Source organism: Lonchura striata, chromosome 27 (assembly GCF_050655825.1).
Source record: "Lonchura striata isolate lonStrDom1 chromosome 27, ASM5065582v1, whole genome shotgun sequence".
In the NCBI taxonomy this organism is placed as follows: domain Eukaryota; kingdom Metazoa; phylum Chordata; class Aves; order Passeriformes; family Estrildidae; genus Lonchura; species Lonchura striata.
Genome location: NC_140729.1, coordinates 10014678 through 10034076, shown reverse-complemented (window position 1 = coordinate 10034076; position 19399 = coordinate 10014678). Strand labels below are relative to the sequence as shown.

Genomic DNA, 19399 nt, shown 5'->3' with positions numbered 1-19399 from the left:
GTGCTCTGCTTGCCCTGAGGCTCCTGGATCCAGGGCCAGCCAGGCCGAGTCTGGGCACTGAACTCTTCCTTTGGAGAGAACAGTGAAGAAGTCCCTGACATCTGTCACTTGCCTCCCCTTCTTAAAAGCAGAGATTGACTTTGGTATCCCCCCAGGGATGGAGAAGAAAGTGAAGGAGCTGATGTGCAATTTGTTCATGTGTTGGGCTGCTGGATGCAGCCTTTTTGTCAAAAGGGATGCAGTACAACTGGAAAAACTTTGGAGGAGGGCATGAGGGTGGGGGGGACACAGAGTGAACTGACTTGAAGGATTTCATTCCTTGGAGGGATATGAGACAGGGGGCTTCCAAATTCTGTACAGTCACCAAGGAATATTATTCCCTTTTAACACAGGAATGTGGAAATGGGAATGTGGCAGATGGTTTGGAGGGAGGGGAAGGGACTTTACACCAAACCTGCAGCAAGGAATTTCTGCATCTGGTTTTGGGAGGGCTTCGCTCCTGCTCCAGGTGGCTGCAGGGGGTTTGGTTGGTGGCATCACCATGGTCTGGCACCCCCAGTTTGTCCCCAGCTGGGAGCCCTGGGGTGTCCCTGTGCCCCTGGGGTGTCTGTGTGTTCACAAGGCAGGAGTGTTCAGCAGGCATTCCCACATCCCAGCACGCTGGCTTTCTAAGCAGATGGGAGTGATCCAGCTTTATTCCAGGAAGCAGGGAATGCTGGTGGCATCTGTGTTACTGGCATCCAGGTGGGATGGGGCTGGAACATCCTGGCTGTGCCCAGCTTCCCACAGAACCTCCTCTGGAATTAGGGATCTTTCTGCAGCTCTGGTAAGAGACATTTGCTCTTTGCTACTGTGCTGACTTCCCTTAGTGCTTGGTTTTGTTTGTTTATACTCTTACCAGAATCCCTTTTCTGGAGCGTCCTGATGCTGTTTTTGTAGCCAGAGGCATTCTGTTGGAAGTGTCTCTCTAAGACGCTGATTTATTTTCATTTCTAGCACATTCCCTCAGAAATGGATAAATGCTCTTGTCATAAATCTCATTATTGCCTCCTGATAGATGTGTGCTCCTCAGAGCCAGTGGGATGTGGTGAGGAATCAGTTTCCAAAGGTCTGTGGAGAATTTCACTTCATCTTCTCTTTCCAGTGGCAAAATATTTGATAAATCAAAACTCTGGCTATTGAGAAAATAAAAATTCTGGTTCAGGTGTGGCCCTTTCCCTGCCCCAGCTTTGAATTCAAAGCAGACACTCTGGGCTTACAGCATGAGAGGAGAGGGAAATTCCACCCAGCTCTACTTTTAGGGAAATTTTGCCTGTGTGGCAGGTGAAGTCTGGGAACCCTGAACTTCCTGTAACCTGCCCCAAGATGAATGTGCAGAGATAAACATCTCCCTGCTGTGCTGGGGCCTTACCATCCATGCAGGTTCCTGGTGGTGCATCCGAGTGATCCAATCACACCAGAATGCTTTGATTTTAATTAAAAGGGGAATTACACTCCCAAGTAGAAAATCCCTGTTACACTAAATCAGTTCTTCTGATCTCTCCAATAAATTGAAGAGGGAGAATTGAACAAATAAACTTTATCTTGTCTTTGGGCAGGTGATATTCTGTGTCAAAACAGAGTTTGACTTCCATTGGTAACACCAGTATCTCTCCCATTCTCAGCAGTTTTTATGAACTTTCCCTCATGTTTTTTCCCCATATCTGTATGTTTGAGTTCCTGCTGATGTCCCTATTCAGCCTCTAACTGTCATTGAATGGCATAATTTAAGGATCAGGTTACAGCAATGACCTTTTTTTGGAGCTCATCAAATGATGAGCTGAACTGGTTGGTGATGTCTGCACAGCTGTAATTTGTGTTTAGAAAGATTCTCATAATAGTATTGACATTTGGGCCACATTGGTGAAATCAGCAGAGGGGAGATAAACTTAATCAAAATTCCTGTGTGGTGCAGAGGATCCCACTGTGATTTGAGAGGTAACATTTGAGATTTGTCATCACCTGTCTATTTTAATAAAGTCCTGCTTGTCCTTAAAACTTTGATTTTAGCCAGGTGAACGTGGCTGTAAAGGGAAATGTCTGCTGGAGTCACTGGTGGCAGTTTTATTTGAAGAGGAACTAATTGCTTTGGGTTCAGGAATGTTCTGCCACCTGAGTCAGACCCTGCTCTCAATGTTGCCCATCCAGAGGCAGCCAAGCCTTGCAGAGGGGGGTCAGTGATGTCCTCGGGGCTCAGGGAGGGGAGCTTGGATTGCCCAGCAGGGGCTGAGCTCAGCTGGTGAGGCTGGGGGATTGCCCAGGGACCCTGCTGGGCTCAGGGTAGTCCTCTGAGGAGGACTCCAGGACCCAAGGAAGAGCTGGAGCTGTGCCAGGGGAGGGTTAGGCTGGGTATCAGGGATAAGTGCTTTCCCCCAGAGAAGTTGAATTTTTAACCATTTCCGCCCTCATTTGGGTCTTTCCAGAGGATTTGGGATATTTGGGATGATTTTGCTGTGGAGTCATGGATTTTTTGGGATGATTTTGCTTGTGGAGTCATGGATTTTTTGCCTTTGGGAGAGGAAAACCCAAAGCTCCAACCCACAGGGGGAGGGTGATGATCTGGATTTTATGTTCCTTTTATTGATTTAATATTGAACCCTTGCAAATGGTCTGCAAAAAGTTGATTTTTTAACCATTTCCAACCTCATTTGGGGTTTTCCAGAGGGCTTGGGGTTGGATATTTGGGAATTTCACTGTGGGGTCATGGATTTTTTGCCCTTAGGGAGAAGAAGGGAAGGGGCTCAGTGTGGATTTTATGTTTCTTTTATTGACTTAATATTGAATAGCTGTGGGAAGTTGAGATTTTATCAATTTCCAATCTCATTTGGGGTTTTCCAGAGGGTTTGGGGTTGGATTTGGGATGATTTTGCTGTGGTGCTGTGGACTTTTTACCTTCCTTGGTGTGGGATTTGGGGTGGAAAACCCAAGCGAAGGTGCTCATTGTGGCTTCTATGTTTCTTTTATTGAATTAATCTTGAATTGCTGAGCACTGCCCAGGCTCCCCAGGGAATGTGCACAGCCCCAAGGTTTCCAGAGCTCCAGGAGCCTTTGGACACCACTCCAGAGATCCACAGGCTGGGATTACTGGGCTGGGACTGGATCCTCCTTGTGGGTCCCTTCCCACTCCGAGTATTCCAGGATTCCTTTCCTTTTCCCTTGAACAGGGAGAAGGTGAACATTCTAGGAGGTTTCTAAGCAGATTTGTCCCAGCCAGTTTGTGTTTTGTGTTCCAGTCTCCCCATGGAGATGAGATTCTGGGTGTGGGGTTGAGCCCTCTGCTGTGGCCGAGGCCGCTCGTGCACTGAGGGGAATGGTTGTGCTTTTCAGGAAATTCACATTTTTTGGGCTGTGGAAGAGAAGCTTCTGGGGGGTATAACTCAGTTGTACTTCTTCTAGGAGAGAGATTGGGAGCTGCAGGAATCCCAGAATCCTTAAGATTGGAAAAGACTCCCAAGACCATGGAGTCCACCCTGTGCCTGATCCCTGCCTTGTCTCCAGCCCAGAGCACAGAGTGCCACATTCCTTCGGCAAGGGTGTTCCTGGGGCATCTCCAGGGGTGGGCACTCCAAACCTCCCTGGGCAGCCCCTGACCCCCCTTTCCATGGGGAAATTCCTCCTGGAGCCCACCCTGAGCCTGCCCTGGCCCAGCCTGGGGCCGTTCCCTCTCCTCCTGTCCCTGTTCCTGGAGCAGAGCCCGACCCCCCGGCTGTCCCCTCCTGGCAGGAGCTGTGCAGAGCCACAAGGGCCCTGAGCCTCCTTTGCTCCAGGCTGAGCTCCCACAGCTGCCTCAGACACTTCTCACAGGACATAGAAGAAAACCAGAAGAACCAACCAGGCCCAGACTGTTGGTATTTGTGTTGTGGCCCTGGCTGGGCTGGGAACAGAGCCCTGACCTGCCAGAGCCCTTTGGTGGCCTCAGTAGACCTTTGGTAGCCTCAGTAGACCTTTGGTGGTCTCATGCTGGAGCCCAGGAGCTGTTGGAGCATTGCTGGGATTTCCCTGCAGAGATCACTTGTCAGCACCACCCTGCCTGGTGCAGTTTGGTTACAGAGGAGATCATGTTCCCCCACGGTAACAATGCCCTCATGACAGGGATTTGACAGGAAGAGCTTTTAATTTATTGGTGCCTCACTCCCTCCCATGTGAGATTTGTCTTCACTGCCAGTTTATATTGTTTATGCTTTTGACTCACAGATGCCTCAATGCTGACTCATGAGTTCTTAGCCACAGCTCTGGATTTCTGTAGTGAATTTTTGATCTGCAGAGAAGCCCAGCAGGCTCTCTCAGCTTTATTGCTGGGCTAACCCAGTGCAGCACTGCTGCTCTCTTGGGAGGATCAGCTCCTCCTCAGGCAGTGTCCTCCTGGAACTTCACTGCACTGAGTGAACAGCCAGAGAGAGAGGGAAGAGAGCATGTGGGGTCACAGGAATTAAGTAATATTGAGCAGTTGTTCAGAATGAAATCAATTCTTTATTGCCATGACCTTCAGGAGTAAGTGAAATCACAGCAGTGTTGAGAAGGTGACAAGGGGTAAGTCTTTGTCCTTTACAGGCAGAATTGCCCTGAGGTGTGAGCAGCTCTGTGGGATGGGGTGAGGTTACCATGGAGCTTAGACAAGCCAGACACCAGGAGGGAGCTCATCCTGTGGGTGACAGACAACTCCATGTGCTCAAGCTCCTTAAGCCTGTCAGAAACAGAGCTGAGGGCCCCTCAGTCTGAGCTTGGGGCCATCAGTTTGCTGCTTTTTGTTGGTTTTGCTTTTAACCTGCATCCCTAGCACTGTAGGGCTCTTGTTGGGTGGGTTGTGTTCTTAAAGAAGTCAATCCACAGGAATGGAGTAAAATATAGATTTTCATATATTCATTAAAAAATGGAAAAAACCTTCTGGGTCCCACCATTCCCCAGTACTCCTGAGGCCACCACTGACCCACGCCCCCTCTCTCCTCTGAGGGTTTAGAACCTGGTGCTGATACACCATGTCCTACTGCAGGGTTTTCCAGCAGCAGCTTTCAGCCAAAGGTTTAGTCTGTGCAGTTAAAGGAACAAAACAAGCCTGGTTGTGGACAGGGGCTGGTCCCACAACCTCTCTTGGCACAGTGTGAGGCAGGGCATGGGGAGCTGGGGCATAAGGATATTCAGAGACAGCATAATGATAAAACTTGTGGGGCTCACAAGCTGTATATCCACAATTCCACAAATCCTTCAGGGAAACTCTTCTTGTTCACACCTGCAGCCTCTCCCAGGAGCTGTGAGCACACCTGGGACATATGTGCCTGTCCCTGGCTGGGATGTGTGCAGCCTCAGCTTGCAGCACTTGCATCCTCTCCCTACAGGAGAGAATTTAAATTCTCATACACAGTGTCCAAAGTCCTGTTCTTGAACAAATTAGAATATTTCAGGTCTTTCTAATTACAGGTCAAGGATTTTGGGCTGATGGTTCTAGTGGTTCTTGGAAGTTTTTTTCAGTTTTCTCAATATTTATTCTATGAACTTGCAGCCAGAACTGGATGTGGGATATGGGACTCATCAAAACCCAGTACAAGGGTAAAAAGTTTGGTGTTGTCACACAATATTCTTCATTTTCTCTGTCAAGAATCAGATAAGTGTGTTTCACCTGTGTCTGCTTTGCTTGGTGTGCAGGCTGTAAAAACCAGTGTCTGCAGCCCCTCTCTACCTGGGGATGAGCAACATCCCTAGAACATCCTCCTGGTGAGAATTCTGTTATTCCCACCTTTCCCAGGGAATATCTGGTACTGTGTGTTCCTGACCAGGAGTTACAGCTCAGTGTGGCTGATGGATGAAGAGCACTTGAGTTGTTCTAGAAGTTGTTTTTCCTTGGCACATGACAGGGATGATGCTGATCCAGCCGGTGTTTGAATTTCTCTGACAGCAGCACCGAGCAGAGCTCGGGCCCATATTTGCCAGCTCCCTGGAGAAGTGGCTCCCTCAGTGCTCCGTGGCTGTCCCCATCCTCTCTCAGCCCTCATGGTGCCTCAGGTTTTAGCTTTTATATTTTTCATGTTCTGTGCTGCTTTAGTGGGTGGGTTTGGGTTTCGTATGAAGGGATGGTGAATTCTGTTCACAGAGCAGGGAGACAAAACAATTCCCTCTCCAGCTGGGGACCAAGGACAAATGATCCAAATCTCAGCCCAAGAGCACAAACACTGTGGGCTGGAGAGAGAAAAACAAGCAGGATGGGAGTGCATGGGCTGAACCTGGACAATGAACTCCAATGTGCAAATGGAGCAGAACTGATAAAAGTGAGAGACCCCGTGACCTGTGGGGCATTTTGTGACCATTTTGGTTCACCTGGGGTGCAGCCCTGGCTGGGCTCTGGTGCTGCCCAAGGTGGATCCATTGAGGCCTCCTGACAAATCCCTGCTTTATTCTTTATCTCCTCCAGTCTCTGTTCTAGGGCAGCTTCTCAAGGCCTCACTTCCCTCTCCCTGCAGGCTGCAAGCACGTGAAGGGGATCCTCCTGTACGGGCCCCCGGGCTGCGGGAAGACGCTGATGGCGCGGCAGATCGGGAAGATGCTCAATGCCAGGGAGCCCAAGGTGGTCAACGGGCCCGAAATCCTCAACAAATACGTGGGGGAGTCCGAGGCCAACATCAGGAAACTGTTTGCTGATGCAGAGGAGGAGCAGAGGAGGGTAAGGACACACAGGAATGAGACCAGGAGAGGTTTGGAATCTCAAATTACTTCTTGCATTAAAGGCAGAGTTGCTGGAACCCTGGTTACTGAGAATTTGAGACTTCCTGTGCTGACAGGCACTGACCCCCAGGAGAGCTCTGCATTGACCTGAGGCTGTGGAGCAGCTTCCAAAAGTGAATGATAAAACTGGGATTGTGGGTGTGGAGTTGATTAGAAGTGTGTGATATCACATGGTGGAAAACTTAAGGGCTTAATGTTTTAGAATGTAGTAATATATATATATATAACATTATAGAGGTTTTAGAGAGGAAGCTGGTCCTTCTTCACCTTATTCTTCCTAGGTTTAGGTAGTATTGTGTAATTAGATAAAAAAGTCTGTATTGTGGACAATGGGTTAAAAGTAAAAATAGTTGGGTTAAAAGTAAAAAAATGTTATTGGGTTAAAAGTAAAAATAATTTCGGTGTAATTTCTTAATTAGAGAGTTTATCCTTAAAAGACCTTATAGAGAGAGACGACTCCATTTTTTAGTTTGTTAACGTGAAGTGCTGTAGGACTCACAGTTTGTGAGACTGTAACAGAGATAAGAGATAAGTCCAAACAAGAAATATCATCTCACACATTTAATCCCAACCCTAACAAAAAGAAAATACAACTCAACACACGGTCACTGCTTGGCTTGGGGTTATGGTTATTCCTGGTGAGTTGTGGAGGATTGGTGTTGTGCAGGCTCACACACTGTCAGCTGTGAAAACAGCCTTGGAATGGAAGCTGGAAAGGCAGCTGGGCTGCAGCCAGCCCTGCAGACAGGGACAGCGTGCTGAGACTCCATGCACAGTTATTTGTGAGTAATACAACAGTGCCCACCCTGCTTGCTTTGGGTCATGTGCTGTCACCAGCTCCAAAAGTCCTTAAAACTCAGATTGTGCAAATTTTCCAATTTTCCTCTGTTTTTAGTTTCCTTTTTTTCTTTTTTTTTTTTTCTCTTTTGTGGAGAGACATAATTAAATCTGTTTGGATTTTTCTTACTACATTTAGCTGGCACATAAGCTTTCAGGTTTTTAGGTTGCAGGAATATTGGTATGTTACAGTACTTGAAGTGTTATAATCAATACATGGTTAATTTTTCACAGCAGAAAACTAATGGATAAGAATAACGTCTTGAAACTAAAGATTTTTGAAACTAGAAGTGAAGATAAAGATTCTGTTTATTCCAGTGATGTTTTTTATCTATTGCTTTAGCTGGCTTTCAAAACCCCAATCTTTAGTTTCATGGTGTAAGTACTTCTTTCATGTGTGCTATGGTAATTTTTCTCTGCTGTGGATCACTTGATCTTGATAGATTTTTCTGATAAAGAAAATCAAATGTCAGGCTAGTCACAGTTAAATACAGGGAAGTCTTTTTAGAAGTCATTAGAAATGATCCCTTAATTTGATTCAGCTCGCAAGACTCAGATTTTGGTGGTGGCTTGAAATAATTTCATTTCTTCAGCAGAAGGTTTGTTAGTCAATCAGCTCTGTGTGGTAACACAGACCCACGTGAACAATCTCCTGCTCCCTGGTGGCTGCAGTATCTCTGGGAGCTGCTTTCCCTTGGCAATAACACACCTGTTAAAATACACTCAATATTGGCTGCAGGGGCTGGGCCTGATGACAGCTGGGAGATTAAAAAGGTCTCCAAAAGGTTGGCATTGTGCTGCCTGTGTCTGGGGCAGATTGCCAGGGCCAGCACATGCACCCAGTGATAACGTGGTCTGCACTGGCCACAAAAGATGTTTTAGAGGTAGAAAATGAAGGGAAAAAGCTTCATAATGTGGTCACAAAAAGCATCCTGTTCTCTTACCAGCTGCAACTGCCTCACCCCCGAGTGAACCTGGAAATGGCAGTTCTGGGGCTGACTGGGCTCCTTAAAAATATTATCAATAAAGCTGCTCTGGCAAGCTGTGTATTTACCAAGCTCAGTCCAGCCTGGGGTGTTCCCACCCTGGTGCATCCCTCCCTCCACAGACAAGCCTTGTTCCCTGTCCCTGGTACCTGTCCCTTTCCCAGGTGCTGAGTGCTGGGACCCTTTGAGCTTTGGCCTTTGCTTGGCTTGCTCAGCCTTGTGCTCTTCTGTGGGAACTCAAAATGTCCCTCAGACATTTTTAGAGGTTCCAGGATCCAGTCAGAAGCATTTGAGACCCTGGCAGGCAGCTGGAAACAACTGTAATTTTGAGTTTGAGCCATAGAATGATTTACCAACTTTGCAGGAAGAACAAGAAGTCACAAAAGTTTAGATATTATAGTAGAAGTAGTTACAAAGTAGAGAAAAGAATTTTTTTGTGCTGTACAGGGGGGTTTCTGTTTTATACATAAGGGTCAAAGGTTTTAAAAGTGAGGGATCTGGGCCTGTCCTGTCATCCCTCTTTCTTCTTCTTTACCTCCATGTTTTTAGCGATGTTAACATTCACAAATTAGTTTAGAGTAAAAAAGCACCATTTAATATAAGTAATAAGTATTAAAAAAACCCTATAAACATATAACATATAATGTACCATATAAAAGATAACACCAACCCTAGGCAAGAAGAAAGAAAAAGAAAACGGCAAACAGAGAAGATGTCAAGAGTGTGTATGCCTTTGCCTAAAGCTGCTAAACAAACCACAGCAGCCCAAAAAGACAATCTTTTAAATAACTTACAATAAACAACCATGAAACCAAACAACAAGAAACTACTAAGCCTTTCTTTAAAAACATAAATTAAAGAAAAAGTTTTTCCACCACACGAAGCCACCCCACAACCTAGAGTGATCTTCAGCACTCTTCCTTAAAACCTATGTAGCTGCAAAGTCCCGAGTTTGGGCAAAGTCCCCTGATCCAAATGATTTGGAGATGGGCAGGATGTTCCCCTGGAGAGGGATGAGATAACACACACACACACACACACACACACACACACACACACGTGTGATGCTGAGCACACAGCGGGTATCAGTGCTGTGTCTGTGTGGCTGAGCTTGGTGTTCATTTTGGATTGCTCTCAGCAATCAGACTGGTGACACTCCTGACACGTCCTCCCTCCCACAGCTTGGAGCCAACAGTGGGGTGCACATCATCATTTTTGATGAGATTGATGCCATCTGCAAGCAGAGGGGCAGCATGGCTGGCAGCACTGGCGTGCACGACACCGTGGTGAACCAGCTGCTCTCCAAAATCGATGGCGTGGAGCAGCTCAACAACATCCTGGTCATTGGTAGGTGGGGCTGCCTTCTCTGTCCTGAGGGCTGGGTGGGCACTGTTGCCCTGATTTTTAAAACTGTTAAGTTTTTTTTAATAGTACTTTTGAAAGTTTTAAAGTTCTCATAAAACTTCTTTAGCCTTCAGATAATGTTTACATATTTGACAGTCAGAGGTCCCGCACAATTTCATGTATAAATAGAATAGTTGACATATTTCTCTGTAAGTGGAAAGAAATTATTGATTGATCTTTGGACCAGTGTGGTTGGAGAGGTGATAATTCCATCCTCCAATCGGTCACCTTTGGAATTCTATAAATACCAGCTGTTGGAATAAAACTGGCTCTTTTTCTCTTTTGAACTTCCCAAGCTTCTGTGTACTCATTTCGTGTCCAGTAGTGACAGGCACTGCTGGGGTTTGCCTCACTGCAGGTCAGCTGAGGTGCCATGGCTGCAGTTGCAGCAGCATCAGCAGCAGGTTGAAAGGGAGATGCTGCTGTGGTTGGCAGATATTGCTGCCTTCAGCAATTTCCTTATTATGTTTTGATAAGGAGGGTTTCATAGTTTAGGGAAACCTGCAAAGATAGAATTGATGTATCAGCCCATGGGGGAGTGGGGCTGTTCCTGCTGTGCTTGTCCTGCTGCAGGAGCCCTGCAGGCACTGCTTAAGGACAGGCAGATACAGCCACAAGCCAGGTTTGATCCCTGTTGGCTCTCCCCCAGGGCATTTCCCAGCATTCCAGAAGATGAGTGCCTTCTGTCTGTTTTCTTGGGACTCTTTGAGTGTCTGCCTGGCTCTATGGGCTGTGCCAGGGCTGGAAACCCACTCAGGAAGCTCAGATAACAGTGTTTTGTTTTAACTTTGACTTCAGGAATGACCAACAGACCTGACCTGATTGATGAGGCCCTGCTGAGGCCGGGGAGGCTGGAGGTGAAGATGGAGATTGGTAAGCACACTGCAGATCCCAGTTCCTCTACTCCATGAACCTACAGCAGCAAAGCAAATGCAGATCAAAATGTGAGCCATGGCTCAGGTGCTGAACTTCCTGCAGCTCCCTCCAGAACATAAATCAGACCAATAAAGTTCCACTCTGCACTTCCCTACTGATAAACCTGATCTCAGTTTCTGCCCAGCAGAGTGGGCAGGGATGGACAGGCAGGACACTGAATATTTGTGTGAAGGAAAGGAGGCAATGGTACAGGTCATTCCTGAGTGGGAATTGCAGGAAGGCCAGGCAAGAGCACTGGGTGAACTAAAAGTGGGCCAAGAGCTTGGTTTGCCATTTCATCCGGCAACTGGAAAAGCAGCTGTCAGTAACTAGAAAGGGACCTTTGTAACTGTGCACACCCAGTGCAGGGTAAATTAGGGAATATCTGATCATATAGGCTTTGTTAAGAAAGTAAGCCCAGGTCATCTTAGATTCATGAGTACAAATCACTGGCTTTGCATTTGAGATCAGAATTCTGTCAGTGAAGGTTATGGTGAGCCTAAAGGGTGACTGGCCTCAGTGCTGAGGTGACAATTCCCTGAAGAAAGGTGGAGTAGAGGACAGCCTAGGACTGGTGAAAAGCTCAGTAATCCTGGAATTAATTATCAGGTGACAGTTATGCATGTTGTAAAATCCCCTTTTCACATCCCCTCAACACAAACAAATTGATCAGTACAAATACCAGAGGCTGGAAGGGGCTGAGCACAGTGGGGCTCAGGGTGATGTGCCAGACTGACAGGTTACACTTGTAAGAGAAGGATCTTCTGTATCTTCTGAAGCCATTGTGGGCTTCAGAAATGACTTGCTAAGGTGCAGACTGGGAAATGATCACCTCATCTGATGAAAAGCAACACTTTATAGGAATGATAAGTGAAGAGGGAAGTCAAGGGTCTGGATTTTGGGTGAGTGAACTTTCAGTTGATTTAGTAATTAGTGGATGTGACCCCTTAAGGAAAGGGCACTCAGGGGCAGAGGAGCAGAACAGATTTTACCAGGGCCTGTAGTGACAGGGCAAGGAACAGAGACTTCTAATGGACAGAGGACAGGGTCAGATGGGATATAAGGAAGAAATCTGTTATGGACAGCGTGGTGACACCCTGGCACAGGTGCCCAGAGCAGCTGTGGTGCCCCTGGAGCCCTGGAGGTGCCCAAGGCCAGGTTGGAGAGGGCCTGGAGCAGCCTGGGACAATGGGAGGTGTCCCTGCCATAGCAGGGGTGACACTGGGTGGGCTTTAAGGTCAGATTGTCATTCCTGGTGTGGAAATCTGAGAGGAACCAACTTGGAGGAACTCTGAGGAAAAAAACTCAACCTTGTGCTGTTCCCTCTGGTTTGGTGGTGACACTGTTCAGTTTATCAGTTACTGTAACTGAATGCTCTCAGTGAAAAGCATTATCAAATACGAGTGCACGCTGCTCCTGGTGGGAAGGGGCCTTGGAGGGGAGGGACAGGGGAATTGCAGTGCTGTGCTCAGGGGGTTGGGTGTGTTCTCTTCCCCATCCCAGGCCTGCCAGACGAGAAGGGCCGATTCCAGATCCTGCATATCCACACAGTGAGGATGAGGGAGCACCAGCTCCTGGCTGAGGATGTGGACATTGCAGAACTGGCAGTGGAGACCAAAAACTTCAGTGGTGCTGAGCTGGAAGGTTTGGTTCGAGCTGCTCAGTCCACTGCCATGAACAGACACATTAAGGTCAGTCCTGTAGTCTCCTACTGGGGCAAAAAAGGGGAAATAGTTATATTTGGAATATTGAATGTTTACTTGCAATTGGAAAGTGGCCTATCAGTGTACCTTAGTAGATGAAAGTCATGTGGGCACCACTTTTTCCCTGTGCTTTTCTTTCATTCTGAATTCCCTCTTCCCCCTCCTGCCCTCCAGGTGCCTCTTGCACAGCTTGGTGGGGTGGAAGGGGTGGTTTTTGAGGATGTTTTGCCAAAACCTGAAAGTCCTGAGCACAGTTTGTGCATTGGACCCAGGAGACAAGGTGGGAATTAGAACAGCCATTTATAGGGAGGCTCTGCTGGCACCTGAGCAGCTCAATGTATTCATAAATGTCCTGTGAGGAGGGGAGGTTACCATCTCAGAGCTGGTTTGGGGCATAAAGGCAAAGATCACCAGTGGAGATCTGCAGGGGGCATTTGAAAGGATGTCAGTGCACAGGGTGCCAGTGAATTTTAGGTGTCCCCTGGGAGAGGGAATTCAGACAGGTGGAGGCAGGGATGGGGCCTGGGGTCAAGTTCTTGGAGCTGGAATGGTCTGGAAATCCCAGCTCAGTCCTTGTCAGTGAAAATAGCAAAATAGCAAGGTTAGAATTTACCAGGAGAGGTAAAGAGCAAAAGTGGGGCTGTGATTACACCGTGGATCAAATCCCTGGTGTACTTGAATTGTGCTAGAACCAGGGTGTGGAATGGCAGCAGGGGGTTTGAGGTACAGGAGGGTTTTCTTTGGAGAAATGGTTAAACTCAGATTCCTCAGCTTGAAGAAAGCAGGGGGAAGGGTTATGGAGAGTGTGCTGGGATCAGGGAATGGGGATGGCTGTTCACTGGTTCCTCATGCAAGAACCAGAAGAGCAGAGATGTGCTTTGTGTGGAGAAGGGTTCCAGCCATGGAAGAATCCTCTGCTCCAAGTCTTGGCCGAATTCAGAAGGCTTTGTACAGAGTCTTCCATTGCAGAGAAGTGCTGACATGGTGATCACCCCACCTCCTTTAGCTCATGCAGCCTTCCCAAGTCCCTCTGTTCCCTGGGAACACTTCCCTGCCTTCCCAGTCCCCCTGGCTGGGGGGGTCGGTGTGTCTGCAGGAGGGAGTTCAGGGCCATGAAATGTCAGGGCTGTGAGGGCCGATGCAAAGCTCAGTATTCAGAGGTGTTGAAATATGAGATGATGAGGTGGTGAGGAAGGAGCCTGAGCTCAGCCCCTGCTCCCCTGGCCAGGACTGGGGGCAGCTCCTGCAGGGAGAAACCCTGGACATTGATCCCACAGCACAGGGACTGTAAAAATCTGCTCAGCCTCAAATGTGAGGAGGGCAAGTCACACTTTCATTTAAGTGAGAAATCATTTGCTGCTTAGACATTTGTATCTCCTGGGAGTGCTCTTTCTAAAGGAAAAATTACTCTTCCTGCTAATTAGTCTTGTATAACCATAATACTTGACAAGTTATTGTTTTATGTAACAGAAAACCACAAACATCATCACTTTCTCATTTTCTTGTGCTCTGTCTCAAATTAAAAAAAAAAAAATCAGCCCTTCTGGATTCTTCCCTTTGCAGATAAAACATTTTCCTTAAATAATTAATTTTGCTTATAGTTGATGTTTTCTCAGTGCTTGAGTCTTGGGTGAGTTTGGGGAGCATTGGTGTTTTGATCTATTCCCTGTTGTGCCAAGAAATCATGTGGGAAAATGGGAGATGGCAATGTGCAAATGTGAAAGAGCAGTCCCCTCCTCTGGGGTGCTTTGTGATCCACATCTCAGTAATTTACGGATGTGTTCCACATGGGAAGTAGCCACGTGTTATTTTACTTTTCAGACACTTTGACATAGTAATTTTGGGCAATATTCTTTATTATGAAGTTGCTTTTAGCTAAATGATACAGTAAAATACTTTATTATTTCCTACAAATACTGAAAACTTAAAATATACATCACAGGCCTGACCTAGTTTTCAGAAGCACCTGTGAGAAGCAAGAGCACAAATGGGAAATGAAGGGACATTGTCTTCTGAATCATTTAAACTCTTGTGATTATCTCTCAAAGTCTGTGTGTGAAAAATTAAAACATGAACTCATTAAAGGCTGGGGAAGTAACAGCCACCCTGGTTTTAAGTGTATTCAAAACTTCAGGAACTTATTGAGTGTTTCAGGTACCTGCAAAGCAGAAAAGTGATCACCTGTACTAAAGATCCCCTTAGTTGTTTATTTGGCATCTGTGTCTGTGCTTGGTGGGTGTTTTTGGGAGAAGGGATTCTCATTTCAGCCATTCTCTGGCTGCACGTGTGTCTCTGGCACAGCAGGACTGACCAGGCTGGTCCTGTGGTTGCTGGTTAGGGGCTGCATTTGCTGCTCTTCAAGACAAGCACCATGTCATTATTTCTATTGTTATTTTTCCTTCTCATGCTCAGGTGCACTCTATTCTTGCAGGTCCCTTTTGGAGGAGAATGTCTGAGACACATCTCTGAGAGTTAAATGTAGTTTATTTATCTAAATAAATAGTTCCCAGCTCCAAAGGGTACCTATGTAATCCCAGTAAGTTCTAGAAGTTTGAACCGGGGTGAGGTCAGTTCCACACTGGCAGCAGTGTGAGCCTCACTGACTCCTGGTTTGCAGCACAGCAGCAGCAAGGATGAGCCAGAGCTCCAGTCCTGTTCTTAGCTGGGGTGGTGTCTCTGAAATGGGGTTACAGACATGATCTGCACTTCAGCATCACCAGCGGGCTGGGACAGCTGCCCTGAGTGCCTCTGTGGGGCTGGGATGTGGCTCTTGGAGGTGGGGATGGCTCCAGGCTACCCAGCAAATGCCCCCACAGAAGCATTTTTCTTACTGACCCAGAGCAGCCACAGGCTGGGGCTGTGGAGAGAAGCTGGGGATGAGCTGGGTGCTGCTGCTGGACCTCAGTGTCCTTTATTGCCTTTCTAGGCCAGCAACAAAGTGGAGGTGGACATGGAGAAGGCAGAGAGCCTGCGAGTGACCAGAGGAGACTTCTTTGCATCCTTGGAGAACGACATCAAACCAGTGAGTGGGCACTGTGGGACTGCAGGAGCAGGCACCCAGTGCAGTCAGTGGTGGGAGGGATGCTTCCTTTGGGTCACACAGCAGGGGTGCCCCGTGGGCTGGCATGTCCTGTGTTGTGAAAGTGGGGAGCTCTGAGCTCTCTGTGCCTCCTGCTGCCCAGAGAGTCATAAAGTGAACTAGAACAGGTAAAGAACAGCTGGGGGTTTCTCCTGGTCACAGCTTTCCCTTTTAGGCCACTTCAGTTCCTGGGTGACAGCTTTACCCTGGGCTGTAGGAGGAGGTTTAAGCCTCATTTCTGAGAATTGTCTCTGCACAGTGCGGAGTCAGAGCCCACTGGTAACCTGCACTGACTAGAACTGCTTGTGAGGGCGTATGAAAAGATGATTCTGAACGTGCCTGGTCTCCAGCTGTGTTCAGCCCTCTGAGCTGGAATGCTGTGAGTCACCAGGGGCTGTGACTGTCTCACTTCAGCATCTTCCAGAGCCTTGCTCCTGGTCATTTTTGTTTAACTGTTTATTGGTTTTTCTGATGGGATGAAAAATTCTTTGGTAGAAGAAGTGTTCCCTCTCTTCTACAGGCCTTTGGAACCAACCAGGAAGACTATGCCAGCTACATCATGAATGGCATAATTAAGTGGGGGGACCCAGTGACGAGGGTGTTGGATGATGGGGAGCTGCTGGTGCAGCAGACCAAGAACAGTGACCGCACTCCCCTGGTCAGCGTCCTGCTGGAAGGTACAGCTGAGGGCAAACACCTGGAAAATCCCTCTGGACACTGCTCCTGCTCACCTCTGACATCCTGCCCCTGCAGGAAACACCTTGGGGGAGACATGGAATTGGGCTCTTAGTGTTTGCCTGGGTGGAACTGCTTTGGAACAGCAGAAAACTGCTCAGCCAAAGGGAATCCTGTGCTTGGAACAAAGGAGAAGGGAATGTACCCACTAAATAACCAAAATGTACCCAGTGAAGAACCTGAATTTGGCTGGTTTACAGTGGAGATGTCTCTAGCTGAGTCAGTTGCCTAAATTCTCTTTGAAATCACTGGAGAGCTCATCAGTGCTGAATTCAAACAGCCACATTTGAGTGTCCCTGTCAGTTAAGGGTGGATTCCTTCTATTCAGACTGTTAGTGCTTAAGTAGAGTTTTCAGATATTGGAAACTGGTTCCAGTATCTGTGTTACAGGTTTTGGATGAGAATTCGTTATATTGGAGTAGAATTTGTTACTTATCTCTTCCCTTTTTCCTTTCCCAAAGTCCAAAAAGATGTCTTACCACTGTTGCTTGTAGTATGTAGCTTTGGAATTAACCCTGAATAATTCTTTGTGTTAGTGTCCAGCAATTTCTTCTGTCCCTCCAAACTGATTCATGTTGGCTGCAAGGATTCAGGTGTGTCTTTGGTCTCTGAATTATCTTGGTGTGAATTCAGGCAAATAACAAATTGTCTTTGCCAGTGTTTCCCTGGTGTACCTGCTGCTGACTTGTTTGCCAAGGTGCCAGCAGAGATCATACTGAGACAGGACATAAGCTCAAGAAATTTATCCTCAACACAAACTCACACATTTTGGTGCCATGACTGCTCCTACAGAAAGTGCAGTGTCCTCTTTTGTGTAGTGGCAAATCATTCTGTATATGCTCAAGTAGTTCCAATTAATTACCTTCATGTGGAGGACTGGGTTGCACCAGGAGTTAGTGTGTTCCTCCTGCAAGCAGGAAGAAAATTCATTTCACACTGTGGATGCCTCTGGATGGAATTCTGAACATACCCTGGGTATCATTCACACTGACCATTGTCAGAGCTGTTTTCTCCCTTGTTTATTCCTTGTTTGTCCTTTGCTTCAGGCCCCCCCCACAGTGGGAAGACTGCTTTAGCAGCAAAAATAGCAGAAGAATCCAACTTCCCCTTTATCAAGATCTGTTCTCCTGATAAGATGATTGGGTTTTCTGAAACAGCCAAGTGCCAGGCCATGAAGAAGGTATGTGTGTGATGACAGCCCAGCTCTGGGTTCTCTCCTAGAGGGAAAGGTGAATTACATTTGGGATGGTGTTTCTGCTCTCTCTAGGCCTGGAAATCCTGCATATATTTATTTATAAGGTTGGATGTATCACAGAATTGTAGAGTGGATGGGGTTGGGAGGGACTTTAAAGCCCACCCAGTGCCACCCTTGCCATGGCAGGGACACCTTCCACTGTCCCAGGCTGCTCCAAGCCCTGTCCAGCTTGGCCTTGGGCACTGCCAGGGATCCAGGGGCAGCCACAGCTGCTCTGGGCACCTGAGCCAGGGTCTGCCTACCCTGCTAGGGAACAATTCCTAATTCCCAATATCCCATCCATCCCTGCCCTCTGGCAGTTTGAAGCCATTCCCTCCTGTCCTGTCACGCCAGACTCCTGTCACAATGTTTATGTGGCACTGAGTGTCTCAGGGAAGGTTTCAAGTCTCAGTTCTGGTGTGTGATCCTGGCAAACTGCAGCAGAACAGATTTGGGATGAGCAGGTCTGGAGCTCTGCCTGTGGAGGGGGAGGCAGGAAGGGCTTAGGGCTGCACCTGTGGGAACAGATCCTGCCTGAGTGGGACTGGGACCCTTTCTGAGGTGGGGTCTTCAGTTAAACACGAGGTTTAGCAGCCTGGGGAGCCAGGGAATGTGAATGAGTCGAATATTTTCATTTCCTGGAGCAGCCCAGCACTTACTCTTCAGATGATTGGTATGAATGGAGCATGTGAGCTGAATGCTACTCTGATAACATTGGTGCAGGGTTGTAGAGTTTGTAAGGGAAGGAAGGTTCTTAGGAGAAGCAGTGGAGGTCCAGTTTGTGACTTGGATTCCAAAAGGAGCCTTTGGATTCACTGGAATCAGGGTTTGCTGGAGGCAGGGCTGCAACACCACTGCTGTCCTTAGTGCTGCCTCCTGCTCACACCCAGAGCTGTGCAGGACACTGCTGCTCCAGGCAGGGTGACTGGGGCTGAGATCCACACCTGAGCCAGTCCCTTCCCTCTGCCCGCTGCTGTTCTGGGCAGTGCCCAATATCCAGCCTGAGGAGAAGTGCTTCACAGCTGTGTTACAGCTGGGGAGCTTTTCTCTGTGTGTGTCACATTATCAGTGTTACCCCAGCTCCAAAACCAGAGGAGTGGTGCTGGTTTCTCCCTGGCTTACAGTGAACCTCAGGGCAGCTGCTTGTTGCCAAGGGTAGGCAGTAAATGAATAAATAAACTAAATTTGTGGAGATGGCAGTGATTTATTGCCTGCAGGGAGCTTGATCTCTTGTTACCTACCTGTTTCATTCTCAGATTATTCCTCTCAGTGCTGCTGTGTTCAGCTGAACCCACATCAGCAGGCCCAGCTGTGGCTGTCACAGTCCTGTGGCTGAGGTTTAACACTGAGATATTTCACTGTTTTTCAGATCTTTGATGATGCCTACAAGTCCCAGCTCAGCTGTGTTGTTGTGGACGACATTGAGCGACTTTTAGGTGAGTCAGGAGGAGGGAGAGCTGTGCTGGCTGCTGCAGAAATATTGATATATTTACAATGTTGAAACATTACAAACTGGAAATTATCTGGAACCATTTACTTAAGGGGAATTGAACTGGTTTTGATACAGTGAAGCGGCTTAAATGTGCATCTGCTCCATGGACATTAAAATGTGTTTTTCCTTTCAGATTATGTCCCAATTGGACCTCGGTTCTCCAATCTGGTTTTGCAAGCCCTTCTGGTGCTGCTGAAGAAAGCCCCCCCACAGGTAAGGCAGGGTGCCCTGTTCCTGCAGGAATGGGACATAGGAGCTCTG

At 47.5% G+C, this 19399-nt stretch overlaps 1 protein-coding gene across 3 annotated transcripts in view; it reads left to right on the top strand.

The window, feature by feature from the left end:
• NSF (N-ethylmaleimide sensitive factor, vesicle fusing ATPase) overlaps positions 1–19399 on the top strand; it is a 77739-nt gene that overhangs the window by 40418 nt on the left and 17922 nt on the right. For all 3 annotated transcript variants that reach the window (XM_021539884.3, XM_021539885.3, XM_085562057.1), the window contains 9 exons: positions 6492–6691; positions 9758–9923; positions 10779–10853; positions 12399–12586; positions 15525–15620; positions 16198–16354; positions 17459–17592; positions 19016–19082; positions 19272–19351. In XM_021539884.3, coding sequence (XP_021395559.1) covers positions 6492–6691; positions 9758–9923; positions 10779–10853; positions 12399–12586; positions 15525–15620; positions 16198–16354; positions 17459–17592; positions 19016–19082; positions 19272–19351 — 1163 coding nt within the window. The remainder of the gene's footprint in view (positions 1–6491; positions 6692–9757; positions 9924–10778; positions 10854–12398; positions 12587–15524; positions 15621–16197; positions 16355–17458; positions 17593–19015; positions 19083–19271; positions 19352–19399) is intronic.